This window comes from Myxocyprinus asiaticus, chromosome 16, assembly GCF_019703515.2.
Source record: "Myxocyprinus asiaticus isolate MX2 ecotype Aquarium Trade chromosome 16, UBuf_Myxa_2, whole genome shotgun sequence".
NCBI lineage: Eukaryota > Metazoa > Chordata > Actinopteri > Cypriniformes > Catostomidae > Myxocyprinus > Myxocyprinus asiaticus.
The window spans coordinates 8,850,427-8,877,901 of NC_059359.1; the positions used below are offsets into that span (position 1 = coordinate 8,850,427).

General features: G+C 37.5%; 2 protein-coding genes across 5 annotated transcripts in view; one reads left to right on the forward strand and one right to left on the reverse strand.

Moving 5' to 3' along the window:
* LOC127454188 (disintegrin and metalloproteinase domain-containing protein 22-like) overlaps positions 1-27,475 on the reverse strand; it is a 96,322-nt gene that overhangs the window by 15,519 nt on the left and 53,328 nt on the right. For all 4 annotated transcript variants that reach the window (XM_051721216.1, XM_051721215.1, XM_051721213.1 and 1 more), the window contains exons 6-24: positions 25,852-25,915; positions 14,151-14,220; positions 13,889-13,959; positions 13,117-13,191; positions 12,882-12,953; positions 12,109-12,275; positions 11,934-12,018; positions 11,724-11,814; positions 10,538-10,589; positions 4,675-4,774; positions 4,002-4,073; positions 3,825-3,917; positions 3,656-3,736; positions 3,247-3,297; positions 3,029-3,092; positions 2,835-2,940; positions 2,137-2,256; positions 1,885-2,053; positions 1,214-1,325 (exon numbers count right to left, since the gene is read on the reverse strand). In XM_051721216.1, the coding sequence (XP_051577176.1) occupies positions 1,214-1,325; positions 1,885-2,053; positions 2,137-2,256; positions 2,835-2,940; positions 3,029-3,092; positions 3,247-3,297; positions 3,656-3,736; positions 3,825-3,917; positions 4,002-4,073; positions 4,675-4,774; positions 10,538-10,589; positions 11,724-11,814; positions 11,934-12,018; positions 12,109-12,275; positions 12,882-12,953; positions 13,117-13,191; positions 13,889-13,959; positions 14,151-14,220; positions 25,852-25,915 (1,715 nt within the window). The remainder of the gene's footprint in view (positions 1-1,213; positions 1,326-1,884; positions 2,054-2,136; positions 2,257-2,834; positions 2,941-3,028; positions 3,093-3,246; positions 3,298-3,655; positions 3,737-3,824; positions 3,918-4,001; positions 4,074-4,674; positions 4,775-10,537; positions 10,590-11,723; positions 11,815-11,933; positions 12,019-12,108; positions 12,276-12,881; positions 12,954-13,116; positions 13,192-13,888; positions 13,960-14,150; positions 14,221-25,851; positions 25,916-27,475) is intronic.
* Positions 15,426-19,596, forward strand: LOC127454210 (claudin-12-like). The gene is made up of 3 exons (XM_051721253.1): positions 15,426-15,563; positions 16,298-16,609; positions 17,471-19,596. The coding sequence occupies exons 2-3, from the start codon at positions 16,333-16,335 to the stop codon at positions 18,181-18,183; spliced, it is 990 nt and encodes a 329-aa protein (XP_051577213.1). The 5' UTR covers positions 15,426-15,563; positions 16,298-16,332; the 3' UTR covers positions 18,184-19,596.

The following is a 27,475-nucleotide window of genomic DNA, read 5'->3' on the forward strand; positions in this document are numbered from 1 at the left end:
ATGACAGATGGAAAGAAAGAAGAAACAAACAACAACAAACAACAACTCAAATCTAAACTCACTGTCACTCCAGCAAATGAGCACATGAGCCTGTCCACTAAAGAACGAATGCGTAAAAATAAAAACCATGAAACAGAAAAATAAAAAGACCAATTAAAAGCATGTGAAATGTGTGTGTGTGGGTGAACCGTTGAGCATGAATATGATAACAGAAAAGAAACGTAACACACTGATGAGAAATAGGGCTAGGCGACATAGCTAAATTTTTTATATCTCAATATTTTTCACCCTTTCGCCAGTATTCGACACATATCTCAATATTTATATTTTAGTTGCTCTTAAAAGTTATAGTTCACCCAAAAATAAAAGTTCTGTCATCATTTTCTCCCCCTCATGTTGTTTCAAACCGGTATGACTTTCTTTCTTGCGTGCGACACAAACGGAGATGTTAGGCAGAATGTGAACTTCAGTCACCATTCACTTTCATTGCATCTTTTTTTCCATACAATGAAAGTGAATGGTGACTGAGGCTTTCATTCTGTCTAACATCTCTGTGATGAGGAGGAGGGCTGAGAGGATTCACGCCCGGTGGTGAGTTGCCCAATCAGCGGGAGAGAGATAAAAGGAGGAGCCGGGGACGCCAGAGAGAGAGAGAGAGACGCATGCAACAGTGTTTTGTGTGTGTGCGCTTTTGTTATGATTCAGTTTAGTGTTATGTTGAATTAAAGTCTTTTTGATTGTTAATCCGGTTCCTGCTTCCTCCTTTCCCGATGAACGAGAGGCTTGTCTGCCACAATCTCCTTCTGTGTTCCACGGAAGAAAATAAGTCATACGGGTCTGGAAAAACATGAGGGTGAATAAATGATGACAGAATTGTAATTTTGTGTGTGAACTATCTCTTTAAGAGGCTGATTTTTTTACTCTCAGGAACAATCATTCCATTATTTCAACAATAAAACAGGAAATTATTTTACTGAATAACCAAGAAAACCTCTTGTGATCCATGCAGCTCTGTGTGAGGCGATGAAAACTCTGAGCTTGAGAACATTTGCACACAACTGCCATGTCCGATGCCTCTGGATTCATGTCATAAAATGGTTTGGTAAAGTGTCATGTTAGAGGATCTCAGGGTTGTGGAAATGTGATTGTGGAATTATGTTTCTGAGGATCCTCTTGAAAGTGCAGAGTGAGGGACAGTGAGACTTTGGCCTACCTGATGTTTTGGCTGTGGGTCGCACCAGCAGGTAACTCAAAGGAGAGGTGGAATTGCAGTCTTCACCTGCCCAGCCCAGGTCACACACACACCTGAGCTCGTTACTGCACACCTACAACACATACACAAGATCAGACAATATTATTGAATTTTATTTCATTCTAAATAATTTATCTGGCAAACAAATGCATCTCAATTAGGATGACAGCATTAAACTGAACAGATAAATTACTACTTAAATACTAAATACTAAAAAAAAACAAAAAACAGAATACACCATAATTTAGGCTATATAAAACATAATTATGAATGGCAGAATTTAAGCAGGGATTTCTTTGCAGGATCAGTACACCATATCTTTACAAAAAGCATCCGAATGGATCAATTTGCTCAAATGAATTGCACTTCCCAACTCAAGTGAGAGGAAAGGATGTGGTTTTCTAACACTACACCACTATCAAAATGTAACTTGTTACTAGCAAATCTACACTATTTTATAAACAGATGAGCTACTGTCACACTATTGAAAAATGTAGTTAAGTTAGCATTGATTAGTTAGTTACTCCTTAACACTGATGATCCAAAGACCGCTTACCTTCACAACAATCCAAAGACATACATGTTTAGGTTCACACACACACACACACACATATACAAACACATTCTCTCACCCCATGTCCTGAGCAGATCACCCTGTCATTAGTGCCGGGACACGTGCTGAAGTTGAATTCTTGCACTGGGAGGCATTTGTGGTTGAAACAGATCCGATCTGTTCCACATGCAGTTCCGTCCTCCACGTAACCCAGATCAGAGTCTCCATCAATCAGCACATGTCCTCCACTGAAACATTCACACTTACTTTAGGAATTTTGACAAGCTAAACATAAATAACAAAATAAAGATGTTTGTGTTTGTATGTGTACCTGCAGTCCATTGAGGCGCTGTGCTGAGCCACAGAGAAAGAGGTCAAACCTCCCTGTAACTCTCCTAGTCTAGGGGCTGGAGAAATGTTAGAGCACAGCAGATATCCACAGTGTACATCCCTGAAAACACACAAATACATACAGTACTTTAATATCTGGTGAACAGACCTTTGAAGCTCCAAAAATCACATAAAGGCCACATAAAAGTGATCTATAAGACTCCAGTGGTCAAATACATGTTTTCAGAAGTGATATGATAGATGTGGGTGAGAAACAGATCAATATTTAAGTAATTTTTTACTTGAAATCTCCACTTTCACATTCATTCACATTTTAAAAGTGAAAGTGGAGATTTAAGGTAAAAAAAGAGGAGCTTCAAATGTATCGTCACAATTTACTTGCATTGTATGGACCAAAAGAGCTAAAATATTCTTCTAAAAATCTTTGTTTGTGTTCAGAAGAAGAAAGAAAGTCATACACATCTGGGATGGCATGAGGGTGTTAATGATGAAAGAATTGTCATTTTTGGGTGAACTATCCCTTTAAGTCATGGAAAAGTAATGGAAATTCATATTGTAAATTGGCTAGAAATGTTATAAAATAATTTTTAAAAATTATTATCCGGTAATCGTGAACCACTGGAAAAAAAAAAAGAAATGTATTGGCCAAAAAGTCTGCAAATCCTATATCAAACGTACTGTTTTTTGCACTGAATCCAGGTGTCTTTGTCACGTCCGCAGTTGCCCTTCTCTGTGCCCTCAATGTTGAGTTTCTCATAGCAGAACTTATCAGCCGATGTTGCTTCTTTAAAGAACCACAGAACCACAAAACATTAACAGAACCCTAAAAACAAAAACAAAAAATTCTAAAAGGAGGAAGTGATGTCACTCACTCTCTCCCCATAGGTACTTGCACTGCCTGTCCTTGGTTTTACACCTGCCATTGAAACACCGCCCCTTAAATAAGATGAAATTAAGACATAGAGATCACATTGACATAAAGAAAGAAAACAGAATAATGAAGGTGTAACATTCTACATGTTGCAACATAATTGTGACTGTGTTTCAATTAAAATGTGTATCAATTTATATTTGATACATAAAAACTAACCTGGTCTTTCTCACAGGTGTATCCATCCATCTTGTGTAGGTTTGGAGGACACTGTAATAAAGACATTCAGTGTTTAACTTCAAATGTTACACAAAGTGTTTCATTTAGAGATTCTTCACTTCAGGAAAGCAAAAGGGTATGTAGTATGTACAGAATAGCATATTACTTTCTATTTTTTTTTAAAGAATGTGGGGCCATGTCACAACTACTTTTTGAAATATTTATTGTTGTATACAACTTACTTTCTCACATACTATTTAAAATAAACAGTAAGCAGTGCAGTGTATACTGTACGGTAAGCAGTACAATAGTATTCCATTCTGAACACCAAAATGTCTGGGATAGACCTTTCCTTAGTGAATAAATGTAACTGCTGTGGAATGTATCAGGGATGTGACAGCACCCTCACCTGGCTTGAGTTCCCAGTGCACATTTCAGGTATGTCACAGTCATTGACGGCCTCACGACAGAGGACACCCATAAACTCCAGCTACAAAGACAGCACAATGGTCATTAAAAACCAGACACACACACAAAAAAGGAGACTGCCAAATTGTATTTTATCGCTCATCGCCTACCTGGCAGTTCTTACAGCAAAGACCATCACTGCATTTGGCTCCCTCAGTCAACATGCATTTCTTACAGCAGTCCTCTCCTTCTCTAGCACACTCCTGCAGAAAGACAGAGAGAAATAAATAGATTATGTAAGAAGAATCAGAGTAATGTGATCATGGTATTGATGTAAGATCACTCACAGCTGGGTTTCCACAGTCACACTCCTCCCCTGCCTCCACAAAACCATTACCACACTCTGGAGGATCCAAGAGCTACAGAGCAAAAAGAGAAAGAGACCACTGTTAAGTTGTTTTTTCTTTTCTTCATTTTTATTCATTATTACTTCACTCAATTTGCACTAATTTCACTGGTTTGTTTATACTCCATTTGTTATTATACTTTTATATTTTACATATTTTACTTCATTTGCACTTCATTGTATGTTGCAAATGCTTTGGTAATACAAATCTACAGTTTTTGTTGTGCCAATATAGCATGCCAAAATTGAAATTAAATTGAGAAAAAGAGGTGATGGACAGGCCCATATGGAATCTGCACACTTTTTTCATATTTTCTGCACTGATTGTGGGGTAACATTTGCAGAATGGACTGAAACAAAGGTGAAATATGAGAGTATTACATTATTGGTAAGTGAAAGCATAATCAAACTAGCTAAAATATTTGTTAAACGAAGATGCAAGGGGCAGGGGTGTGTAAGACTTGTTACATGATGAGCATTCTGATTCTGCAGAAATCTGTGGAGCTTTCTAGACCGTTTTGTGGATACAGATTATAAGTGGGCCTAGTGAGGTGTAACTTCAAAATGACATGCGCTAAGAAAAGTAAATGCAGACAGTACTGAAATGGGTTTACCTTTGAGGGTTTGTTGAAGAGACAGGCACCACCTCCGCTGTTGAGGAAATCATGGTACTCTTCCACATTACAGTCAGAAAATCTCCTGGGCAAGTAGAAGCTGTCAAAAAGAATTACAGAGCAGTAGAGTAATGCTGCCTGATTTTTACCTCCATTCCCCTCTAATTCACACTGCATGTGCTGCTTTATTTCCACAAGTGAAACTATAAAAATAAATGGTTCATTTACATGCTTCACAGTTACTGTAATATTCCTGTATACATTCAATGTAAACCCTAACGCTTAAAATAATTAATTGTTTTGAGTAGTGAAAAAATAAATCATACAAATTAGTTAAAATAAATTACCCATGATGAGTATTTAGAACTTTCTCTTTTGTTTAGTCATGAAACTGTAACCTTTCAAGTAATCTGAATTGTTTTATTGTTTTATATTTAATGAACTTGTCTCTTTAAATTTACAGGAACTTAAATTTAACTGAAACTGGGCAGGGGATTTCAATATCCCGTCATGCTTTGCATGACACTCGACAGGGAGAGTAAATGTTAAAATTAAGTGTTGTATAATATCTTTGTGCAAGATGATAAAGGATTACTCTTTAGTGTTTCATGTTTTGTGTTATTTAAAATAGTTTCTGTTATGTTCAAGTTTTTGGGGGTTACCATTATGGTGAATAGTGAAGCTTGAGCTTAGGTTGAGGACCGGTACATATTAATATAGTTTTAATCTACACTACATTGCTTGACCTGTTGAACAATAACAATAGCAATGCTAATCTTAGAATAGCGTTTCCAGTTATTATGCATTCAGTATGTTTCCATTCACTAGCTATTACTAGTTAGTTAGGTTCTTCTACTTACGTATTTATATTATAGTTAATGTGGTAATTTAAAGTCCAGCCAAAGCGTTACGTATAAAGATAAGTGCCATTAAAATGTGTGAGTTAGTTTACTCAATATATCAAGTTAAGAGCAATTAACATGCATGTGTAGTGCAAAAACAAAATCTGAAAGGTCGTTTAACTTAAACTTAGGAATTTATTAACTTAAAAAATGTGATGTAACTGATTGCCTACATTTATTTATTTATTTTTATAGTTCTGCTAATTTATTAGTGTTTACAGTGTGGTAATGGGCATATTTAGAATAAACACACATTTACACATTCTTTTCCAGCTGTTCTCTTGAGAAAGACTAGATAATCAGTCTTGCCATTTATTAAATTAATTTTTTAGCAGTTTCTTCACTGTAATTTAATCAGCTTATTCATTCTCATTCATGTCCTGATAACAATAAAATAGTGAAATTTAGTTAATTAGACTCTTTTAATGCTTGTAAAATAATCGGTAACACTTTAAAATAAGGTTGTATTTGTTAACACTTTTTCAGCACTTATTAATTTCAACATACATAAATAAAATATTTAAAATTGTATATGTTAACATTAGTTAATGCATTATGAACTAGAATTAACTAACAATGAGTAATTTTTTTTATATAAATTTACATTTTTCATGATTAATAAATGCTGTAAAAATATACTGTTCATTGTCAGTTCATGATACCTAATGAATTTACTAATGTTATCAAATAGATCCTTACTGTAAAGTGTTATCAAATAATCTGTCTCCTCGTGCCAAAAATGTGTTTTGATAACTTTGGCACCTTTTTCCAACTTCCTGTGTTATAGCATTTAAAAGCTTTTTTTTTCTTTCTTTTTTTTTTTTTTTTTTGCAAATGCATAGATTTAAATGCATATAATGATATAATTAGATTGTAATTATTACAAAATAAGGTGTATAAATGACAGAATTTTCGATTAATACGGACATATACCAGCTGCCATATTTGGATTTCTAGAAACTGCCTTAATAGGGTTACAGCAATCAGGTTAACAAATTTACACATAAAATTTTATCTGAGTAATATTTAAAAACCATGGGCTTGGGATTCATGGATTAACATGAATGTAAACATCAGTCTGGTTGGATGGAGAAATGGTTGCTGTTGTCATGGTTACCGCCACTGTTTCATTCAGACCAGCAGATGGAGGGACTCAGACACAAAGAACAACATAACACACCACACAAACACACACACCAAGAACAGCCACTGACGGTAGAGAAGGAGAAGACATTTGTGTCTCCAGTGAATGTGGTTTGCAACCCCTCCTAACTTTATGTCTTCTACACAGAGACCTTATTCACTTGATATATTTGGCACACAGCACCTGATTTCAGATATCCAAGTCATAATAATCATAATATTGATACCATCTACAGTCAGATTACAGATCTTGCAAATGAGAAAGCGTCTAACCCAAGACACAAGGGCACCCAAGATATGTTGAGAATGGCATACTGCCTTCTATTTTGAAGTAGTATGCAGTATGTATACTGTGCAAAGTGCATGAATGCATGGAACGCCTGAATGGCCAACTACATTTGCAAAATTGTGAAGTATACACATAGAGAGTACACTACATGGGATGCTGCATCCCACAAAACTTGACTTTCCATTTCCAGTGTGACGCATGAACCGGAAGAGACATCGACTATGATTTTAACATTTCATTCTTGACTCATTATTTGATTGGATTACACAAAATTTAATTAAAAATACAAAATAACTATTTCTGAGATGAGAAGTGGACACTATCCACTGAATTAAACACAACATAGTAAGTTCATGTTTTAACAATGTAACATACTACTTTGTTAAATGTTATTCATTGCATACTGCTTCACATACAGTACTATTTAAAACATAGTACACAACATACAGCATATACAGCAATGTAGAAGTATTCCATTCTGGACATAGCCTAATATACCCAAAGAACTCTCTGTCTTAGCTGAATCCTCAGATTCTGACAACACTTTCAATGCTTTATCATTCGTCTAACTACCCCTTAATAAATGACTGTTTTTTTTTTTGTTTTTGTTTTTTCAATTCGGAATGCCCAATTCCCAATTCGCTTTTAAGTCCTCGTAGTCGCGTAGTGATTTGCTTCAGTCCGGGTGGCGGAGGACGAATCTCAGTCGCCTCCGCGTCTGAGACCGTCAACCCACGCATTTTATCACATGGCTTGTTGAGCACGTTGCCACGGAGACATAGCGCGTGTGGAGGCTTCATGCCAACCACTGCGGCAACCACGCTCAACTCACCACGTGCCCCACCGAGAACGAACCACATTATAGCGACCACGAGGAGGTTACCCCATGTGACTCTACCCTCCCTAGCAACCGGGCCAATTTGGTTGCTTAGGAGACCTGGCTGGAGTCACTCAACATGCCCTGGGATTCGAACTAGCGAACTCCAGGAGTGGTAGCTAATGCAAATGACTGTTATAACATGGCAGCATGGTCAAATCCCAGAACACCGGAGGAGAATGCTGCTATCTCTTTCTCTGTCTCTCTGTATCAGTCAGGTCACTGCCCTCAATATCCTGAAAAGTTCGTTTCTAAGCACTATTACAATCTGTTACATCTGCAACAATGCAGTTTCAGGAACCCTTAACCACAGGCTGAGAATCAATATGTGCATATCTCACATTATGCTGTGTGCGTGTGTGAAGGTGTGTAAGTGGTTACTCTTCATTTACCAGACACTGAGTGTGTTCCTGGCACATCAGGGCACATTGTCTTACCTGTTTGAGCCTAAGTAAATCATTTTATAGTTTTGCAGGCATTTGCAAAGGCATGTTAATAGCAGGAAAACACACTTAAGGGGGAAAACAGGGACAACAAAACATCCTGCCACATCAAACACTAGAGTTAGTGGATCAGATCACACATGCAGGCTTCACAGAAAATAAAACTCCTTATAAAAGCATCAAAACATCCATCAATGGAGAGACAGATCAACATGAGTGCGTCTGTCTGAAAGGCCATTGATTCTGGTGTTAATAACATGAGCTGTGAGAGTGTGCAGTAGCTTTCAGGAAATTATGGATATCTAAATGAACCCAACTAAATATATCTGGAGATGTGCATGTTGGAACCACAAGACTTTCTCATACTCAGATGGTTGGATTAATTCTCCCCCCCAAAAACTTTTTCTGACAGTGAGAAAGCTTTGTGTAGCGATCAGAACAACACTTGTTCTCTCACATGATATCTACTTGAGAATCGAAGGGAGAGTTGTGAAAACATATGCATTGATAAAAAACAATGACTGAATTACTAATAAATGTGAGGAAACATTTAGAAACATGTCTTGCGAAGAGAAGAAGTCTTACTTGAGAAGCTAAGCACATAGCATGTTGGAAGGTGAACACAGACAGAGAGTGCTGGTGTAAATTTCCGTTAACGTCCAGTCACTAAGCCATTATATACCTAGGGGTGTATTACAGAAAACTTCCTATCTTAAGTTAACATCTGATCAGTTAGGTTAGGATTTTTCACAAATGTATTCTACAGAAGCAAATCCTAAGATAAGATAAGGTAATGCATTTAGGAAATGCTATTTTGTAATAGCTTTGTCCTAAATGAGATCCTAACTGAAACTGCCATGGTTACCAAACAGATAAAATAGGATTCTAAAATTAGGATCTTTCTGTAATACGCCCCCAGATGACAGATGTCAGTCACTTTTGTACACCATAATTATGATTATTTGATTGAGCTTTTGGATGTAGACTGTGTTTTCCACAGGCTTTATGACATACAGCATTACCGTGAAATTATGATTGCGTTTTATTATTTGAGTGTAAATGATTGCAGACAGTTTAAAGCTGTTTAAAAGGGGTAATAAATCAAAATTTCCCCCTTTAAACTTTGAGAGTAGCCCTCATTTCCCACCATGTGCTTTTGTTCCAATAAAAAACCAGTAAAAAAAAAACTAAAGGGAGCACAAAGGAAAATGCAGAGGGTTGAAACACACTGCAGGTTCCACTATATTGCACTCTCAACAACATAAATTGGAACACTAAGGCACTTAGCCATAATGCTTTTGGATGAAGTGAGGGCACAGGGCTGAAGTGACTCAGCAGCTGATTGGTCTACAGGACACGAGTGAGTAGCATGACATAGCCAAGCATCTGCTCACCTGCTGTCCCATTTGGGATCGAGAGGAAACGCAAAAGGTATTAAAACACACGGATAAAGACAAACATAGACACACAAACGCACACTGTAACATAAACACACCTATCGCATCACATGTATCTGATCACCACACATCACCCCATTTCTGTTTTCAGGATTAATACTAATTATCAGTTATGGTTTGCCATGCTGTTGATAGGATTCTCCTATTTGACACTGACAAACACAGTTGAAAATTTAGATAGCTTGATAGATAGCTCTGATTTGAAACACGAACAGTGAAATGTCAATATATGAAATGTCAACAGTGCGCAGCCAAATGTAGAATGACTCACTAAAATGATCAGTAACACTTTCTCATTAACATTTTGGGGATATACAAACCCTCATAGATTGTAATGCTAATTTTACCACAGAAAATGAAAACAGAACAGGACACAGATACTGAATGACTAAGCACCGAGACAGATGAGTTTGGATGTCAAATTAGTTACTGCCACCTAGTGGACATTCATGAGAATTAGCGTATATCTGTCTCAAAGTGTGTCATACAGACTGTCAGTTCTCCAATAAGCAAAAGAAAGTCTGAAAAAAGCGTTATGGATCAATGAGTGGCACAAAGTTCAAACACTGCTACTTTTAATACATTTAACTTAAATTATTAATCAAGCAACAACACAACACATGGGGACAGACTCAGCACAAATGACAGGCTCTTTTACAAAGATTAATATGCATTTTAATAGGGTCTCAAAACATGTGTGTATACATGTGTGTGCTGGAATATCAAGGAAATATGCTTTATTAGAAACTTACCCAACATCATCCATTATGCAGCCAGACCATTTATCTTCACACTTGCACTGCCCTGCACATAAAAGACAGATTACAGTGACAAACTGTGTATCTGTGTGTATTTACGTCTTAGTTATGACTGTAACCTTGGTGCCCGCTACTGATGCTGCGTCAGTCGCTGAAGCTATGGGAACTCCTCTGAGGAGTGACGATCTCTGAAGCCCTTTAAGATCACGCAAATCTAGTGGCAGATGGCACTTGACGCTCCGCCCCTGATGTGCGTGTCATCGAGGGCATATAAGCCGGAGCACAGCGCCATTCCATCAGGATTTTTCGACTGAAGGGACGAGAGCACATCCAGTGTTCGAATTGAGCTCTTGCGTGCATGGTGTGTGGTGCACCCAGGCGTGTTTAGAATTTTCCAACGTAAAAAGTCTGGTTTGGATTTTTTATGAAAAATGGGACAGATAATGGACAATGCCGTGTTGTCACCAAAAACATTTCAAATATATATATATATATATATATATATATATATATATATATATATATATATATATATATATGTAACATTTTATGTTTCTAGTATTCTAGTTTTGATGTAACACCAGGGGATGCCCCAAGTTACATTATTTTGGCCTTATGGGGGGTCGCTTAATTATTATGCGGGGGTCCCACTGTTCAATTCGAACAGTGAGCGCATTTCTCTGTCCCTTAACAGCTAGAAATCAGTAGTGTGGCTAGTGTGTGCAGCATCTCATTCCATCTTTCCAGAGAACCACTGTTACAGCCGTAACCGACAAGTTCCCTTTCAAGTTGATCACTTCCACAGTGTGTCAGTAGTTGAAGCTATGGGACCCGCAGCCCTGTGCTACTGATTCACATGCATAAGGCAGTGCCTAATATTCATGCAACAGCTCTTCCAGCTCTGGAAATCAAGGGCAGTTGGGCCATTCCAGCGCAACCAACAGAACGGTTTCCCTGTTCTCCTGGATTTTGCACAGAGATAGCCTTAGGGGCGTATCATCAAGCATCATCTGCCAATAAACTGGTGTGATTTTAAAGGGCTTCAGAGATTGTCACTCCTGAGACGAGTTCCAATAGCGTCAGCTTCTAACGCAGCATCGAAGTGACTGACTTGAAAGGGAACCAGTCCTTAAAAATAAAGCAAAATACAAAGGTAAGAAAACAGAAAGTGATCACTCACCATTTAAAATACGCTTCTTATCAGAAAAGATGCCAATGTTTTGTCCCAGTGACTGTGCGAGAGTTATGGCCATTTCCTCAGTCTTTCCATACTAACAGAGAGAGAAAAGGTCAAAACAGAGGCATCACAAAAATCCCCTGATAACAGCCTCATAGGAGTGTTCCAAATACACTCATTTTTATTAGCTAAGAGCTTCATCCATAAGAATACCTCATTGACTCCGCCTCCTTTAGTTAGTGAGCAGACTCCACCCATATAAGAGGCTCCTCCCCAGTTGCTATGGAAACGGTTGCCCCTGAAAGCAGAGAGAAAACTTGTCTGAAATGCCCTTTCACTTGATCATAAAACAAATATCTACTGTGTGTGTGTTTTCTTGCTAACTCACGAGAAGAGGTGAACGGAGTCGCTCTTTTCTTTGATAAAGTCTCTTCGGTACTTCATAAACTCTCGCAATGTTACCATGGGGTCATCGTTGATGTTAAACCTATTGTCTGCTGCCCATGTTTCCATAGCAACCAAGACAATTCTAGTGTTGAGTTGCTCTTTGAAGTACTGCAGACGTAAACAAATTAACAAAAAAGATTAATAAAAACTTGCAAGCCAAATGTAACATTACATAATATTATTAAATATAAATACAATTCTAAAAACAATTCTAATAATACATAACATAATATAATAATATAATAACATTCTTTGTATTTTTAATAAAAGTGATTATTTGGTCCGATAAACACAATTTGGTTACAACAAACTGTCCACTACTGAATCTGTAAAATAATTGTCCCTCTTTTTCCAAAGGACACACTTGTTGATGACTGCAGAATAACGGAACTGTTTTTGTGGTTCAATCTGGAGCTGATTTTGATACTGCGCAACAGCCGATATCAGTCAAATGTCAACTGTCTCTCACAGAGGGCGAGAAAGAGCAGACAGACTGACAGACAGATTGATAAAGCAGATCAGGCTGTGACAGTCTTGCAGAAGGTTTATTTGTCTTGTGAACTGATGAGGACAAAACTAAACAGTGTTTTGCAGTTACACAATACTAGCTCTGTTTAATGATTTAGTGTCAAATTATTTTAAAAAATACATACCTAAAATAAATTTTTAAAACGTCTATGAGATGTATATAATATGAGCATTCTTCAAACTTACCAGATCAGCCATATTAACAACAGACTTGGCATAGTTATTTGTTTGTCCAACGGAAAGACGATGCTTCTTGTACTGAGTAAAATAAAAATAATGTGCAGATAAAACTTAAATTAATGTATTATAGCCATTACTAAGAATAAACAACAATAAAGTTAAACAATACAAAATAAAGCAAACACTGAACTTTTTGGTGTGGTTTATAATTAGGTCAATAATGGATTGTTACTTAACTTACCATCAAATGATCATTTATAACCATCAGCTCAATATATTTGGTCTCATCTGCAACACTCAGTAGATTCCGAGATATCTGTGTGAGAAATTTGAAACTACATTATTTTTCTGCATTTTAAGGCAGAATTCAGGTGTGAACTTATAGAATAGCTCTGATACAGTGGCAACAACTATATGGATGGGAATCATAAGGAATTTAGCATTCTGGATTCAATTCTAAATCCAATTAAGGATTCTGGTTCCCTAACGATTCCATTAAAAATTATTTTAGCACTTTGAAGTGGAAAAAAATAGACAATGGACAAATGCTAATATTTAAAGTGTGGCTTTAAAGTGTATATTGCAAATTGTTTGCATATGTTATTACAGCGTTCATTCTACATCGGTGGAAGAATGCAGATGTTTCAAAATCATTGATTCATTAAAATAATTTGGTTCAGAAAATTGTATAATAATAATCCATTCTGAATCAAAACTAGTTCTTAATTCAACCCTGGTGACAATATGTTTCATATTATCACCTTGTAGCCTGCAAAACTTGCTTACTGCAGAGAAAGAGCTGATCTATACATTAGGTCCTTAAAGAAGTCCACAGCCCTGCTTTAAATATTTCATGATAGGAAGAGACTTGAAAAGAGAGACACAGAGAGGAAACCGAGAAAGAGAGAGCAGCACTTACAACAGCAGTACACAGCAGATAGTAAAAGCTTAACAGATACACGCCTCTACATACATAAGGATGAGTGATGAGTGTTTTAAGACAGTATACAAACCTGTCTCTTTTTCCTCTTGTGAGCTGCACTTGACAGTGGAGGGTTCTGAAACGGTGACTCTGCCAGAGGAACTTTACAAAAAAATATTAAAAGTTAATACGGACATTTGAACAGACAGTGCAAGCACAGAAAACTAACAAATATTGCAAGTCTTTGGTTTGCTAATTATCCCCCATAGTCACAGACCTTGATTTATAGCTTATACAGACACTGTATATTGCTCTGTATTGGAGAATGAACCTGCCCTGGAGAATGGTCTTACCTGCAGAAATAAAGCCCTCTGGGGGGTCCAAACCTGGAGACTGATAAATCATGTGCACAGGACCCTCCTCCTGCAGGAAGACAACGAGAGGGAATAATATGATTCATATCTGTGTCAAATACTCCAGTTACACAATGCATAGTGGGTTATTAGGGGAGAGAGAGAGAGAGTAGGGCTGTTACTATCGTTTATTTTTGTGAGAAATCTGACAAATATTTTGATGATTAATCAAGTTATTGTGACAGCCCTAAGAGAGAGTAGGTTTAAATTCAAAACAAAAAAGTTAGAATAAGGCAATAGGTGAGTTATTTTACCAAGGAGTAAGGGGACATTTTAGGTTCAGTAAGCAGTGCCTGAGTGCCTAAACCCCCCTTAACCATGGTGAAATAAGTGTATCACACAACCTCAAGTGGCTTGTAGTTTTCCTTTACAAAATTTTGGGTGTTTACTAAAAATTTCCAGTCAGAACGTTCAGTTTTTTAATAAAAGGTTTTAATACTACATATAACATAAGGAACAGCCAGCCTGTGTAGATTTACTTTTACATATAACAAATACAGTATATCTAAAACAAAATATTAAAAAAATGTTATTTTCTTAAAAATCATCCAACAAGGACGGTAGGAGAGAAATTTAGTTGCACTCTGAAAAATTACCAATATAAATGTCTTTTAAAAAGTCATTGTATAATTCCCACACTGGCCATCTTTATCCTGTTTAAGATTCAAATTCAAGAAGCTTTTTTGGCATGGTAAAAAATTACCTTTACATTACCAAAGCATTTGTAACATTATTTTATATATACATATATATATATATATATAACTAAAAACGAATCAAAATAATATTAATGTCAATAATTTAATGAATGTAACTACATTAAATTTAAAAAGGAATTAAATCTGATAGGTGTCACCCACACCTATCATACCGCTTCGGAAGATATAGATTTAGCCACTGCAGTCATATGGATTACTTTTATGCTTCCTTTATGTACTTTTTGCAGCTTCAAAGTTCTGGCCACCATTCACTTGCATTGTATGGACCTACAGAGCTCAGATATTCTTCTAAAATTCTTCGTTTGTGCTCTGCAGAAGAAAGAAAGTCATACACATCTGGGATGGCATGAGGGTGAATAAATGATGAGAGAATTTTCATTTTGGGGGGAACTATCTCTTTAAAACCCATAAGGATTTAAAGAAACATAATAATTCTTGTATTTGTATCCTGTGAACGGTGTGATATATGGGAACCCCACCGTGACGTCACACCGCACCCGTCTTTGCAAGTTTATGCGCGCCGCCGAAGAGTCCTCACACAAAATACGACGGTAGTGGACAGAAGATCACGGACAGTATGATACAATGACCCTTTCATTGCCACAAGAGTTTTCTAAAGCTCGCTATTAATCAGGTATGTGTGTAATATATATTGCTTCTGGTAGCGTCACTCAGACAAACAAAAGCACAACAGGTTGTGTTGTTAGCCGTTAGCTGAGATTAGCCTATTTGCGCTTGAAAAGAAGCTTCAGTAAATCGAAATAACTAAATCATAACTACACCACACTATACCTAGTAGTCTTCCAGCTGTTGAGCTCGTTAAATACAGCAAATTATCTTTAGCTTTAATATGAGTTAAATCGCTTCTGATAGAGATAGCAAGAAACTCTTGACAGAGATCCGATTGTCTGACATCTATTGTGTTACTGACAATACACATACACACGCAACACAGACATACAGTTGAGTTGACACATATACGGACGTAATACACATATTCAAACTTTACACATAGACATTTACACTACATTCTCTCTCACACATACTCTACACAGACACACTACATTTAATCTTCATATACACTTTCACGTCACGTCTATTTTACATGTACACTCATACATACTCATCCTACACACACACACACACACACACACACAGTAAAAATGCATAACCATTCGTGGATGTGAAGGATGCACTCATCACTTTCCTTTATAGTTACAGTGACTCTGTAAGGGAGGGAACAGTAATGTAGATTTTCAGTAAGGTTATGTTTATGACAGATATTTCCATGCTTATCTACTCACATGTATTCAAACTTTAATTTTGTAAGCAAACTTTTGCAAAGTTTTTGCTCTTTCTCTCCTCTAGGATCTATTGTCCCTGACGTAGACATCACCCCAGCCATGTCTTGCAGAGACATTCACGCCACCAACGCATTTTCCTTCATCATCGCACTGCTGTCGGTAGGTGGTTTGACAGTCGCTACGCTCATCCCTCAGTGGAGAACCACACGCCTTCTAACCTTCAACCGTAATGCCAAAAACATCACAGTGAATGATGGCCTGTGGACCAAGTGTGTGCAGCGAGATGGTTCTTCAGGTTGTTATTACTTTGATGCAGACTGGTACACTAAATTAGATCAGCTGGACCTCAGACTGTTGCAGTTCTGTTTACCTACTGGTAGGTGTTCATTAGGGCCTCACAACGTATACAGTGACCTCATCAGTCGCTCATAGTGTGCATGGTTTGTCCTTAAAGGGATAGTTCAACCAAAAATGAGTATTCTATCATTTACTTACTTTCATGCCGTCCCAGATATGTGACTTTCTTTCTTCTGTAGAACACAAACAAAGATATTTAGAAGAATATTCTAGCTCTGTAGGTCCATACAATGCAAGTAAATGGTGACCAGACCTTTCAAGCTCCAAAAATCACAAAAAATGCAGCACAAAAGAAATCCATATGACTCCAGCAGTCACTGCATGACACAGTGTTTTCCTGTTTATCTCGTAACTGCTGTTTACAATGTCGGGGCTGTTAAAAATGGTTTCAGCTAGCTTCAGCATGGAGCCTTTAAGGTTCCCGTATCATACAGGTGTATAACAGATAATTCTATGTCGAATTCAGTTGGGTTGCTCGCACCGTGTTTAATACTGGACAGCAGTAGCACTGCACTGTTTAATCGGGTAGCGCTGTTTTGTCACACTTTTGAAGTATTTGGCTTTTAGTGTTTCCCATGCGAAGCAGTAAATGGCAGCACTTATTAAATTAGAGTGGGGAAATTTTGTAGAAGCACCGGTGCAGCATTTAACAAATTTAAGTCGCACCGGCAGGAAGAACGGTCGCAGTCTGGAGCCTTGGGTCTGGTCACACAGGTACAGGTCAAGCTTGGACTTCAACTTAATGCCAGTGCAGACCTCTAGTTTGGAACAACATGAGAGTGAGTAAATGATGATAGAATGTTCATTTCTTGCTGAACTATCCCTGATTTCCTTTGATTTTTGCAATTTGATGTTGACGTTAAGTCATTCCTCTCCACAGGTCTGTTGTTTTCTAGCTTGGCTCTTCTTCTCTGTCTCACTGGCATGTGTAAAACAGCTTGCTGCTCGAAGACCCCAGATGACATCAAGAACAGCTGCTGCTTGGTCAACAGTTCAGGGTGCCATCTAGTGGCTGGGATGCTTCTTTTTCTAGGTGGGGCAATTGCTATGCCGCCCTCTGTCTGGTTCCTGTTCCACACACGAGACCTGAACGAACGCTATGATAATCTTTTTGCAGTGGAGTTTGGGGTCTATGTGGCCATTGGCAGTGCTGGTGGGCTGATGTTAGCTGCTCTGCTCATGTTCATGTGGTATTGTATGTGTAAGAAACTGCCTTCACCCTTTTGGTTGCCTCTGCCTGAGGTGCCTGAAATGACCAACAGCCTCTCAGCGCAGCCCCTCATGACCAATGGCCTGCCCTCTCCTGTGACCTACGTGCCTCAGAGTTTCCCTCCCGCTGTCCTGGACGCCCCCTCTTTTGTCCCAGTGATGGGTTATCCTCAGCCTGTACCCACACAGCCTCTGCCACCCCATGCCTATATGCCACAGATGTCTGTGCCTGATGGTTATGGATCAGAAGTTGGAGCCTCACAGGTATATAGTTATGCCCCTTCTCAGGGATACGCACCCTCACAGAGGTATGTTGGGCACCGTTATTCCACACGCTCCCATATGTCAGGCATTGAGGTTGACATCCCTGTCCTTACAGAGTGACATTGTGTAGAAATGGAGTTGAGGTGTTGACAGGGGCTCAAAGAGATCAAACAGGCATTGTGTGTATTTCTTAGAAGCTGTGGTGTGGGAATACACTTCAGGCAGATCAGCATGGTTTGGCTGTGATATTTTGGTGAATTTAAAGTGAAGGAAATGGTGATATTGAAAGAAACTCTTTTATTCAGTTGATGTAGCACATGCTACTCTGTCAAAGCACTGCAAATGTCCAAAATGTTATATATATATATATATATATATATATATATATATATATATATATATATATATACACACAACAAGCATTGTCTTTGTTTTATTTAAACTTAAATGGTATCACTGATCAATATTAACACTATGTTGATGTTAAGCACTGTTCTAAACTGTTAATGAATTTGTCTACTAATCTACATCTGATTAGTAACAAATATTAGAAGATAACCTATATGACTGCTTGAACATGTCTGTATCTTGTATTACTGTTGATGCCATTAATGTTCCTATTTGTCTTTTGCTAATTTTGCCAATTCCTTTTAAAAGAATTCACCTGTTGCTTTATTGTTCTAATACCTGAATATCATGTTGTCCCCTGCTGTTGTTACATAATTGCATGATATGTTTAGGCTTGTATACTTGTATGTAGTGTACTTGTTAATATGTTTATTGTTTTTTTTTTTTACTGGAAAGAAATTTGACATTTTAATTCGTATTTTAATTTATTTTTTGTTTTCATTTTCAGTTTAATAGAAAAAACTGAAATGGATCAGATAAAAGTTTATTAGTACCCATATTTTAAAACTGTTATATTCACAAGATTTTCGAAAACTTTTTTTTATATTGAATTGTTTGAAAGTTTTAGAAAATTACTTAATTTGACTGTACTTTGGCTCATTGCTCTTGTGAATCTCAGATGTCTTTATTTAGCAGTTTAACCACTGTATGATTTATGAAAAGGAGAAATAGATCTAGACATTTTACACTTTAAGATTTAGACTTTATGACTAACATGAGTAAAAAACATTAATGAAATATATGGTATTGCATTCCATTTACTCCTGTTCTTGGTAGAAGTGTTTTGGTTGTTGCCTTTTAAAGGTGCCATACCAGAGAAGTCATTGTAATGTAAATGAGAGCATTTGAATATTGAATGCTCTTGTAATGTGTTTATATTTACGGGTTGTGTTGCAGTCATTCCATTGCAGAAATTAAGCATCATGTCTGAGAAAATCACTAATGTCTTCAATAACTAATGGTTCCTCTTATATTGCCTATAAAATATTGCACATAGATCAAATTCATTTTGCCTGTTTCTAATAAGTTTTGTTGTAAAAAGTACTTATTTATAATTAATGTTTTTTCACATATCAGTGTATAGACTACTAATGCCTTTAATGTTATCTTATAATAAAAGATTGAAAGAAATGTTTAGCTGTGATTTTTTTTTTCAGTTGGTTTACTCGCTGTTTCAAAAGTATAGCCACAAGATATAAACAATATGTATGTTAACATGATTTCAGTGTGATAAAATCGCTTAATCTTTTGTTATATTAAATTTTACAACTTCGTTGCCATGATTACAAACCCTAAAACCCTAAAATGAATGTTAAAAATTATGATTTAAACAATTTTCCAGCTCAAAAAATATGCAAGTTTTAACAGAAGAATTAATGTAAATGCTTTTGTAAAATTATAAGCTTCACATTTCTGCCTTTAAATCCTCCAAAATTGGACCCATTCACTTCCATTGTAAGTGCCTCAATGTAACCTAATTATTATTTTTTTTTTAGGGATAAGTCGAAATAATTTTGAGTGATTATCAGCATTATGCCATAAATGGTATTGATTGAGCTTAACTTGTATTGAACTCGGAATATTCCTTTAAAGGTGATATCAGTATTATAATACGAACTGCATCTTGAATTTAAGTATTTGAATAACCAGAGTGCTATTTAAATAAAATTAATTGTGAGTTGAGTCTCCTGTGTTTTTTGCATGAGGACTCCTATTTGTATGACGTACGGAGCATTTCAAATTGGTCACTTATGAGATTCCATTTAAGTTGGGATGCTGCCTTAGAAGTAAGCTGCGAATGAAGGCTGTAGACAGCAAGGCAGACACTCATTAGTTTGAAACAGAGCCAGTCAGTCTGAAGACATTAAAGAGAAGCTGAAATGAGAAACAGCTGCAACAACAACACCGGTAAATAACTGCTCCAGCATGAAGAACCAATTTGACTTAAGTTGCACTTTGTATAATGGAGAGTACTGAAACCGTCAGAGAGAACATGAACACACACTTCCTGCTTCTAAACACGCTCCTGCACACTTGCACTCTGTCAGAGGGGAATATATTTGTGCACCAGATACAGAAAACTAGGGAGACAGACCTCCTTTCTATGGAGGCTATTCCACTTCATCTCAACCCCCTCCCTCTGTCTCGCTCATATACTCACGTATGAGAGGTGGCACTTTGTAAGGGATTAGGTATATAATGCAAATGGTCTCTCAGATGTACTGGCTTAAAATAAGATGGGGTTTTCTGCAGAAGGGGTGTGTGTGTGAGTGAGTGTGAGTGAGTGAGTGAGTGAGTGAGTGTGATCTCTTGGGGACTAGATCATGAATAGAAAGCAGGTTGGGGGATGGCACACTTTTTTTGGAAAGTGTGTTACGGGTGTTGAGGGGGTGGGTGCCTTCCATCCCGTTCCAGAGATGATCACCCACCCCCCACACCATCAGCCAGACTGTCTGCTGAGCTTAGGATGGAAAAATGAAAGATGAGAGAGACAGAGGTAAAATGTAGAGATGTCTCTCTACTCACCCAAAGCCCTCCAAACATAAAATTGAACCCTCCTTCCAAAAACACACACCGTTCCCTCAGTAGAATGATGACTGTAGTAGAAAAGGTAAACAAAACAAAAGGTATGGATTTCTGTTTTCTATTCAAACACAACTGTATTCCCATAAACCACACAAATGCTTTTGTTGTAGCGACACTAAGAGTTATGTGCTGGTCTTTAACAGTTAAGGCCCGGGTATACTTAATTTATTGCTTTCCGGATTGGATAATGCCTGGTCGATTGTGTTGCCTTTCAAAATACTCTTTTGACCACGAGCGAATACAAACGCGTTCGATGCATGCGCACTATGATTGGTTTGTGAAACTCTTGTACACAGTCAATGGCTGCCGCATGCACCGACTATGCACACAGAAGGGGCTGTGCACGTGTTGAGAAAATCTAGGCCGTGCACGGACAGTTTGTGCAGACTGTGCTGATGATGAAATTTATGTCATGCATATTGTGCGCAGTGCGATCAGCATAGTGGACAACCAAAGTATACTTTGGGGTTTAGGGTTTTGAGGCTTGTTTAAATCACTAACTGAGAAAAAAATTGCAGATAAGTAAAAATCTCATTCATTTTCATCATATATTAATTGCTTTTTAACGATAACCTTTAAAAACAGACCCACTGTTAGCTCTGAGCTTGTGAAAACGATGGTATATGTTTCTGTTCAAGACATCAGTCTGCATTATTTCAACTTCATTTAAAGAAAAATCGAGTTTAATAGCCACATTTCTGGTAAAGAATTACACATCCCATGATCCTGCAGTAAAAGCTCCACCAGTCAGACTCTCCCTACACTCTCAAACTACTTATATTTTAGAATATATCTGAATATAGTGCAATAAACCTAAAAAGTGTATTGTTCATATAATCAACAACTTTAAAACAATAGTTTTATTTTTTCCCCCATAGTTTTTAATTTGATTAGATCTTTTTGTCTGACTTTCAGATACTTTTTTTTTTGCTTCAAATCAAAGTTAGTTATGTTGTGATTCACCTCGGAGCTGGTTGGTTTGGTTCATGGTCAGAGGTGGGTAGAGTGCCAAAAACTGTACTCAAGTAAAAGTACTAATACTTGAAAAGTTACACTGAAAAGTTAAGCTGCACCTTATCTCTGTTTAGAGACATGTTTAGGCTTTTTTTTCTTAGATCAGAGCTTGTTCTCTGCTGTCCTTAAGAAAAATGAACTGCGCCTGTAAAACGCTGTGCACGCGTGCTTTATAACGCATATCGCTGAATGCTCGTGCTGCATTAATCAAGCACGTGATCAGCAGCGCAAAAGACATTTACACATAACACTGATGTTTACATGGATTTATATGCACTGATATATTGCAGCACTGATGTAAGAATCTGTACTGTATACTTAAAAACTGAGGACAGTAGAGCCCATAGTTACATAATCACCCTGAAACTGACCATTAACATAACAAACAAGCCAGCGTTATCATTATCAGTACAACTTATCACAAAATGCCTTCATAAGTTGGCTCTGTAATTTTGTATGATGAAATTACAGCAACAGTAACGTCACTCATTGTAACGAAGAGTACATACCCACCTCTGTTCATGGGTTAGAACTCTTTTATGAAAGATTTTATGAAAACCCTATGGACAAAATGAATGGGAAAATATTTCCAGAAACAAGACGGCTGAAAAAGATGGCGGGCACTGTTGCACTCTATAGTAACAGTGATGCTTGGCTTCTGACAACAGAAGCTTCAAACCAGTGTGATGTTAAAGTCAAAGCAACTTGAAAATGTGTGTGCAGTCCTAACCCTTTGATAGTTTTAACAAAAGCTATTCCATTGCATCCATCTTATTCAGCACAATGTGATGATTTTCCAATGAGAATAAATGTGGGCAGGCCTTTATTTGATCTATCGTGGTTCAATGGATCATGAAAAGCGGTACTTCCATACCAGAATAGTGTTCAGTGCCTAGCAGTAACAGAAGCCAAAGATGAGGGACTAATTTTCATGTCCCCTGCTGCAGTACATGGCGGATGACAGATGTATGTGCCATATGGTGAACAGGACGATACTGTCTCTCTGGTTTGTGACCGTGTCTTAATGAATCAAATCAGAGGACTGCCCTGTCATTGAGGTCACCAACACGCACAAGATCACAAGATTGATATGAAATAGTTATAAAAAAAACATTGACATAAAAAGGAAAATGAAGTCATTTCTCAGGGTGTGATGGTGACACATTACACAACAACAGGAAGAGGAAGACACAACTGTGTAAATTCACACTAATCACATTCACCTGATTCACCAGACAAACATTTCCTTTGAAGTTACACTTAGCGATATTATGTACTACCTGATACTTGGCCAGTGAAAGTCCGGTGAAAGCAAGTCTATTGTTGGACTTGATACTGATACCTATCGCAAACATTTTCGTTTACTAATGCCATTGTAGATATAGCATTAAGCAGTGTTCTGGGTTTAATACAAGCTCAATAATGTAAATTACTGCAAAAATAATTTTGACTCGTTCCTTGTTTATTTTAAAAGAGTAGAAATTGAGGTAACAGTAAGCCACTTACAATGGAAGTGAATAGGGCCAGTCCATAAACACTAAAATACAAACGGTTTCAAAAGTATAGCCACAAAACATGATTTTAGTGTGATAAAATCAGAGATCTACTGGTGTTACGGCATTTACCAGATTACGACATTGACAACGAAATTGTAATATTGGACATAACTTTACACAGGTAAGGTTAGTAAGTGATTTTAATATCACTAAAATCTTGTTAACACATATAATGTTTACGTCTTGTGGCCATACTTTGGAAACAGTGGGCTCTATTTTTATGAGTGTGCAAAGCGCAGCGCAACGACTGTGCGCTACGTCTTATTAAATCTTTGTGACAGAGCTAATTCTAAGTGCAATTTTTTGCCAGCGCAAGTGGCCATGGGTGGGAGTGTATACGCGCAAACTGGGAGTGTATTGTTTGTAAATGAAGTGGCGCAAAGCGCAATTTGCTAATTTCCAGAGAAATAGGTCATTGCATTGACGTTTCAAAGGCAGGTCTGTTTGCAGCGCAAAGTCTAAAGTCAGTTCCTTCATTTGCAGTTTGGAGATTCCACCAGCAGGTGGTAAAAAAGAAGATCACTGTTGTAGCCATTTAATAAAACAAATATTTATGAGATTTGTGTTAAATTATCTTTAGGTCATGGTTTATTTTTCAATTATTATTATTATTTTTATATTTACAATTGTATTTATGATTTAATTTGTATTGGTTTTTTTCCACCTGTTTTCTTAGAGTGATTTTAAAATCAGTGCAAAAGGGGCCGTTGGAAAAAGTTGAAGAGTGTAATTGGTATGATTTTTTTGACCACTTAATTATTTTGATTATATTTTAGTTTTGTTTGAAGTGTAATTTGAATTTAGAAATATTTTTGGTTTAATTTTTCTCGACCAGTAGAAATTAAGTGCGTTCCGATACAATCACTGTTAATACTAGCCATGAAATATGTGTGAGCAGATGAAAATTATTAATAATACTTACATTCTCTATAATTTAACGGAGCGCTCAAATGCTAACGAGAACCACATTTTCCATGAGTATAAAAGGAGTGTGTCAAAAGAACGTGAGTCCATATTATAATAATATAAATGTGCTGTCTTTGTTTATATCACTGGTGCTTGAGGGAATTAACTATATAATAGGACACAGATGCTGCAATTACCGGAGAAGATCCTCAGAATTAAACTGCACTTGACCAAACCGATCAGCGCTTTGTGTGCAATTTTGCCAAATCCACTTTCGCCTAGACTTAGCACATGCTTGCATGTAAATACCAAAACTTCATGGCCATGCCCATAACATTTGTGTGTATGACTTATGGCATAGCGCTGTGCTTAGCACTAGTGCTTTTAAAATAGGGCCTAGTGTGTATTTTAATGCTTATGTACTGGCCCCATTCACTTCCATTGTAAGTGCATTACTGTACGCACGATTTTTGCTTCTTTTTTCTTTTTCTTTTTAAAAGGGACCATTATAACAAATAGGCAGGGAGGAGAAGAGAGAGATTGTTGTCTCTTTACAACACAGACACAGGCGGTATTACAAGCCTAACACATGAGTGATGTCAGTGGTGTGATAGAAGAGAGCTACACAGGCAGTGATCAGTGCTCAGTGTCACCTGATACAGTACCCCTTCCTGTACAAGCAAACTGTCCGTCAACAGATCATAAACTCTCTTCTGTATTACTGAACAGGTTTCATTCTCTCATTAAGATGATAACTTTAACCCTGTGAAACCACAGATCTGCACAATTCACCTTTCACCACTGCTCTAAATCACATCATTACTTCATTAGCTCATTCCTCTGTGAATCACTTAATGAATCAAGTCATCGTTTGGCTGCTCAGTGAGTTTCACAGCTTTAGCTTGTCTTAAATGGATATAACCTCCTCTGCTCTTTGGGAGTGTTCACATGGGGTTCTGCCATTAGTAGCTAATAGCTGTGCTTCTGCAGAGTCAGGTATCTCTATCGACTGTGTGATGGACTTATCAGTCAACATATGACCTGCCTACCCAGGAAAAACCCTGTTAAACTTTTCTGAATCGTTTTTCTGCCTCTAACAATTCCAGGCATAAAAAAAACAAAAAAAACAAATTGGAATGTACAGTAGAAATGATGAGTAACTGTTTGCTTTTGTAACTTGGCATAGAAAAAGATAATTAAGATGATGCCAATTATTTAAAAAATTACAAATACTAATAAAGTGTTGTTTGTAGGGATAATTTCATGCAGCCCTTAACAGAACATGTGTTGTATTCAGTAAATAAATTATTATACTTACACTCTTTGTATTCTCTCCTCCCGGTTCAATCATGTATGTGTGATTCCCATCAAAGAACATTCCACTAGAGAGAAAGAGAAAGAGATGGTTTCTCTACCTGTGATAGAATATACAATCACTAAGCACTTTTTTAGGAACACCTGTACACCTACTTATTAATGCGATTATCTAATCAGCCAATTGTGTGGCAGCAGTGCAATGCATAAAATCATGCAGATATGGTTCATGAACTTCAGTTAATGTCACTACATCACTCAGACATATCATCAAGGCACATGGTTTCTCCTACCACTGCTACGCATATGATACGCAGCTGTACCTGTCGTTCCAACCTGATGACCCCACTGTCTCAGCTCGTATCTCTGCCTTCCTCTCAGAGATCTCAGCCTGTATGAAGTAATGTCACCTTCAGCTCAACCTTGCAAAGACAGAACTCCTCATGATCCCAGCCAACCTGTCTGTTGACTACAACCTCTCTACTTATCTTGGTTCAACTACGCTAACGCCAACCAAGATAGTCCGGAACTTGGGAGTGGTGGTGGATGACCAGCTTAACTTCACTGCCAACATCTTATCAACAACCAAGTCTTGCAGGTTTGTGCTTTACAACATCAGAAAAATCTGGACTACTGTAATGCCCTGTTGGCCGACCTCTCAGCACGATTAAGCCACTGCAGATCATCCAGAAAGCTGCAGCATGTCTGGTCTTCAATCAGCCAAAGTGGGCTCACATCACCCCACTCTTGATTTCATTCCACTGGCTGCCAGTAGCTGCCCATATTAAATTCAAGGCTTTGACTCTGGCCTTCAGGACAGCTAATGGAAGAGCTCCCAATTACTTCAATTCACTCCTCCAGGTCTATGTCCCAACTCGCTCTCTGCGGTCAGTAAATGAGTGGCACCTGGTGGTCCAGTCACAAAGAGGCACAAAGTCCATTTCACGATCATTCACTCTCTCTGGTCCTCGGTGGTGGAATGGTGGAATGATCTTCCAACCTTCATACAATCTGATGATACCATCTCAGCATTTAAAAACAGTTGAAAACACATTTGATCTGACCATAGTGTTCCTAATAAAGTGCTCAGTGAGTGTAGTATTTAGTAATGGATAATGTTAAGTTATTGCACTATAAATCCCAACAGGTTGATCAGGACCCCGATGCAGAGAGTTCTTGTATCACCCTAAAGCACAAAAGCCATGAGAGGCTGCTTTTGCCAAAAGTAAGGTGTGTTTTATGACATGGTGCCAAGCAGAGTAAAATCCTCTTAACTTTGGTAAAACCACTGTAACAAAAGAAATATTTTCAATAAATCATACAAAATCAAATGTTTAAGTTTGCAATGCTTAAAAAAACATATTCATAATCAACTAGCATAGGATGTAATGACAATGCATCACAGGACCAATAGGGCAAGTGACAGTTCCGTTAACTGGCCTGAAACTCTCTCACACTCTTATTGTTAAATCCTGATAGTGTGTATGCTGTATATGTGTCCAGATGTCTTCTTTAATCCTGAGACGTTCAGAGCAGATATCATTCTCTGCTCTCATTGAGTATATCTGCTGGATCAATGACACAGAGAGGCTGCAGACGGCACGGAGACACTCAAGGTGACTTCTGAA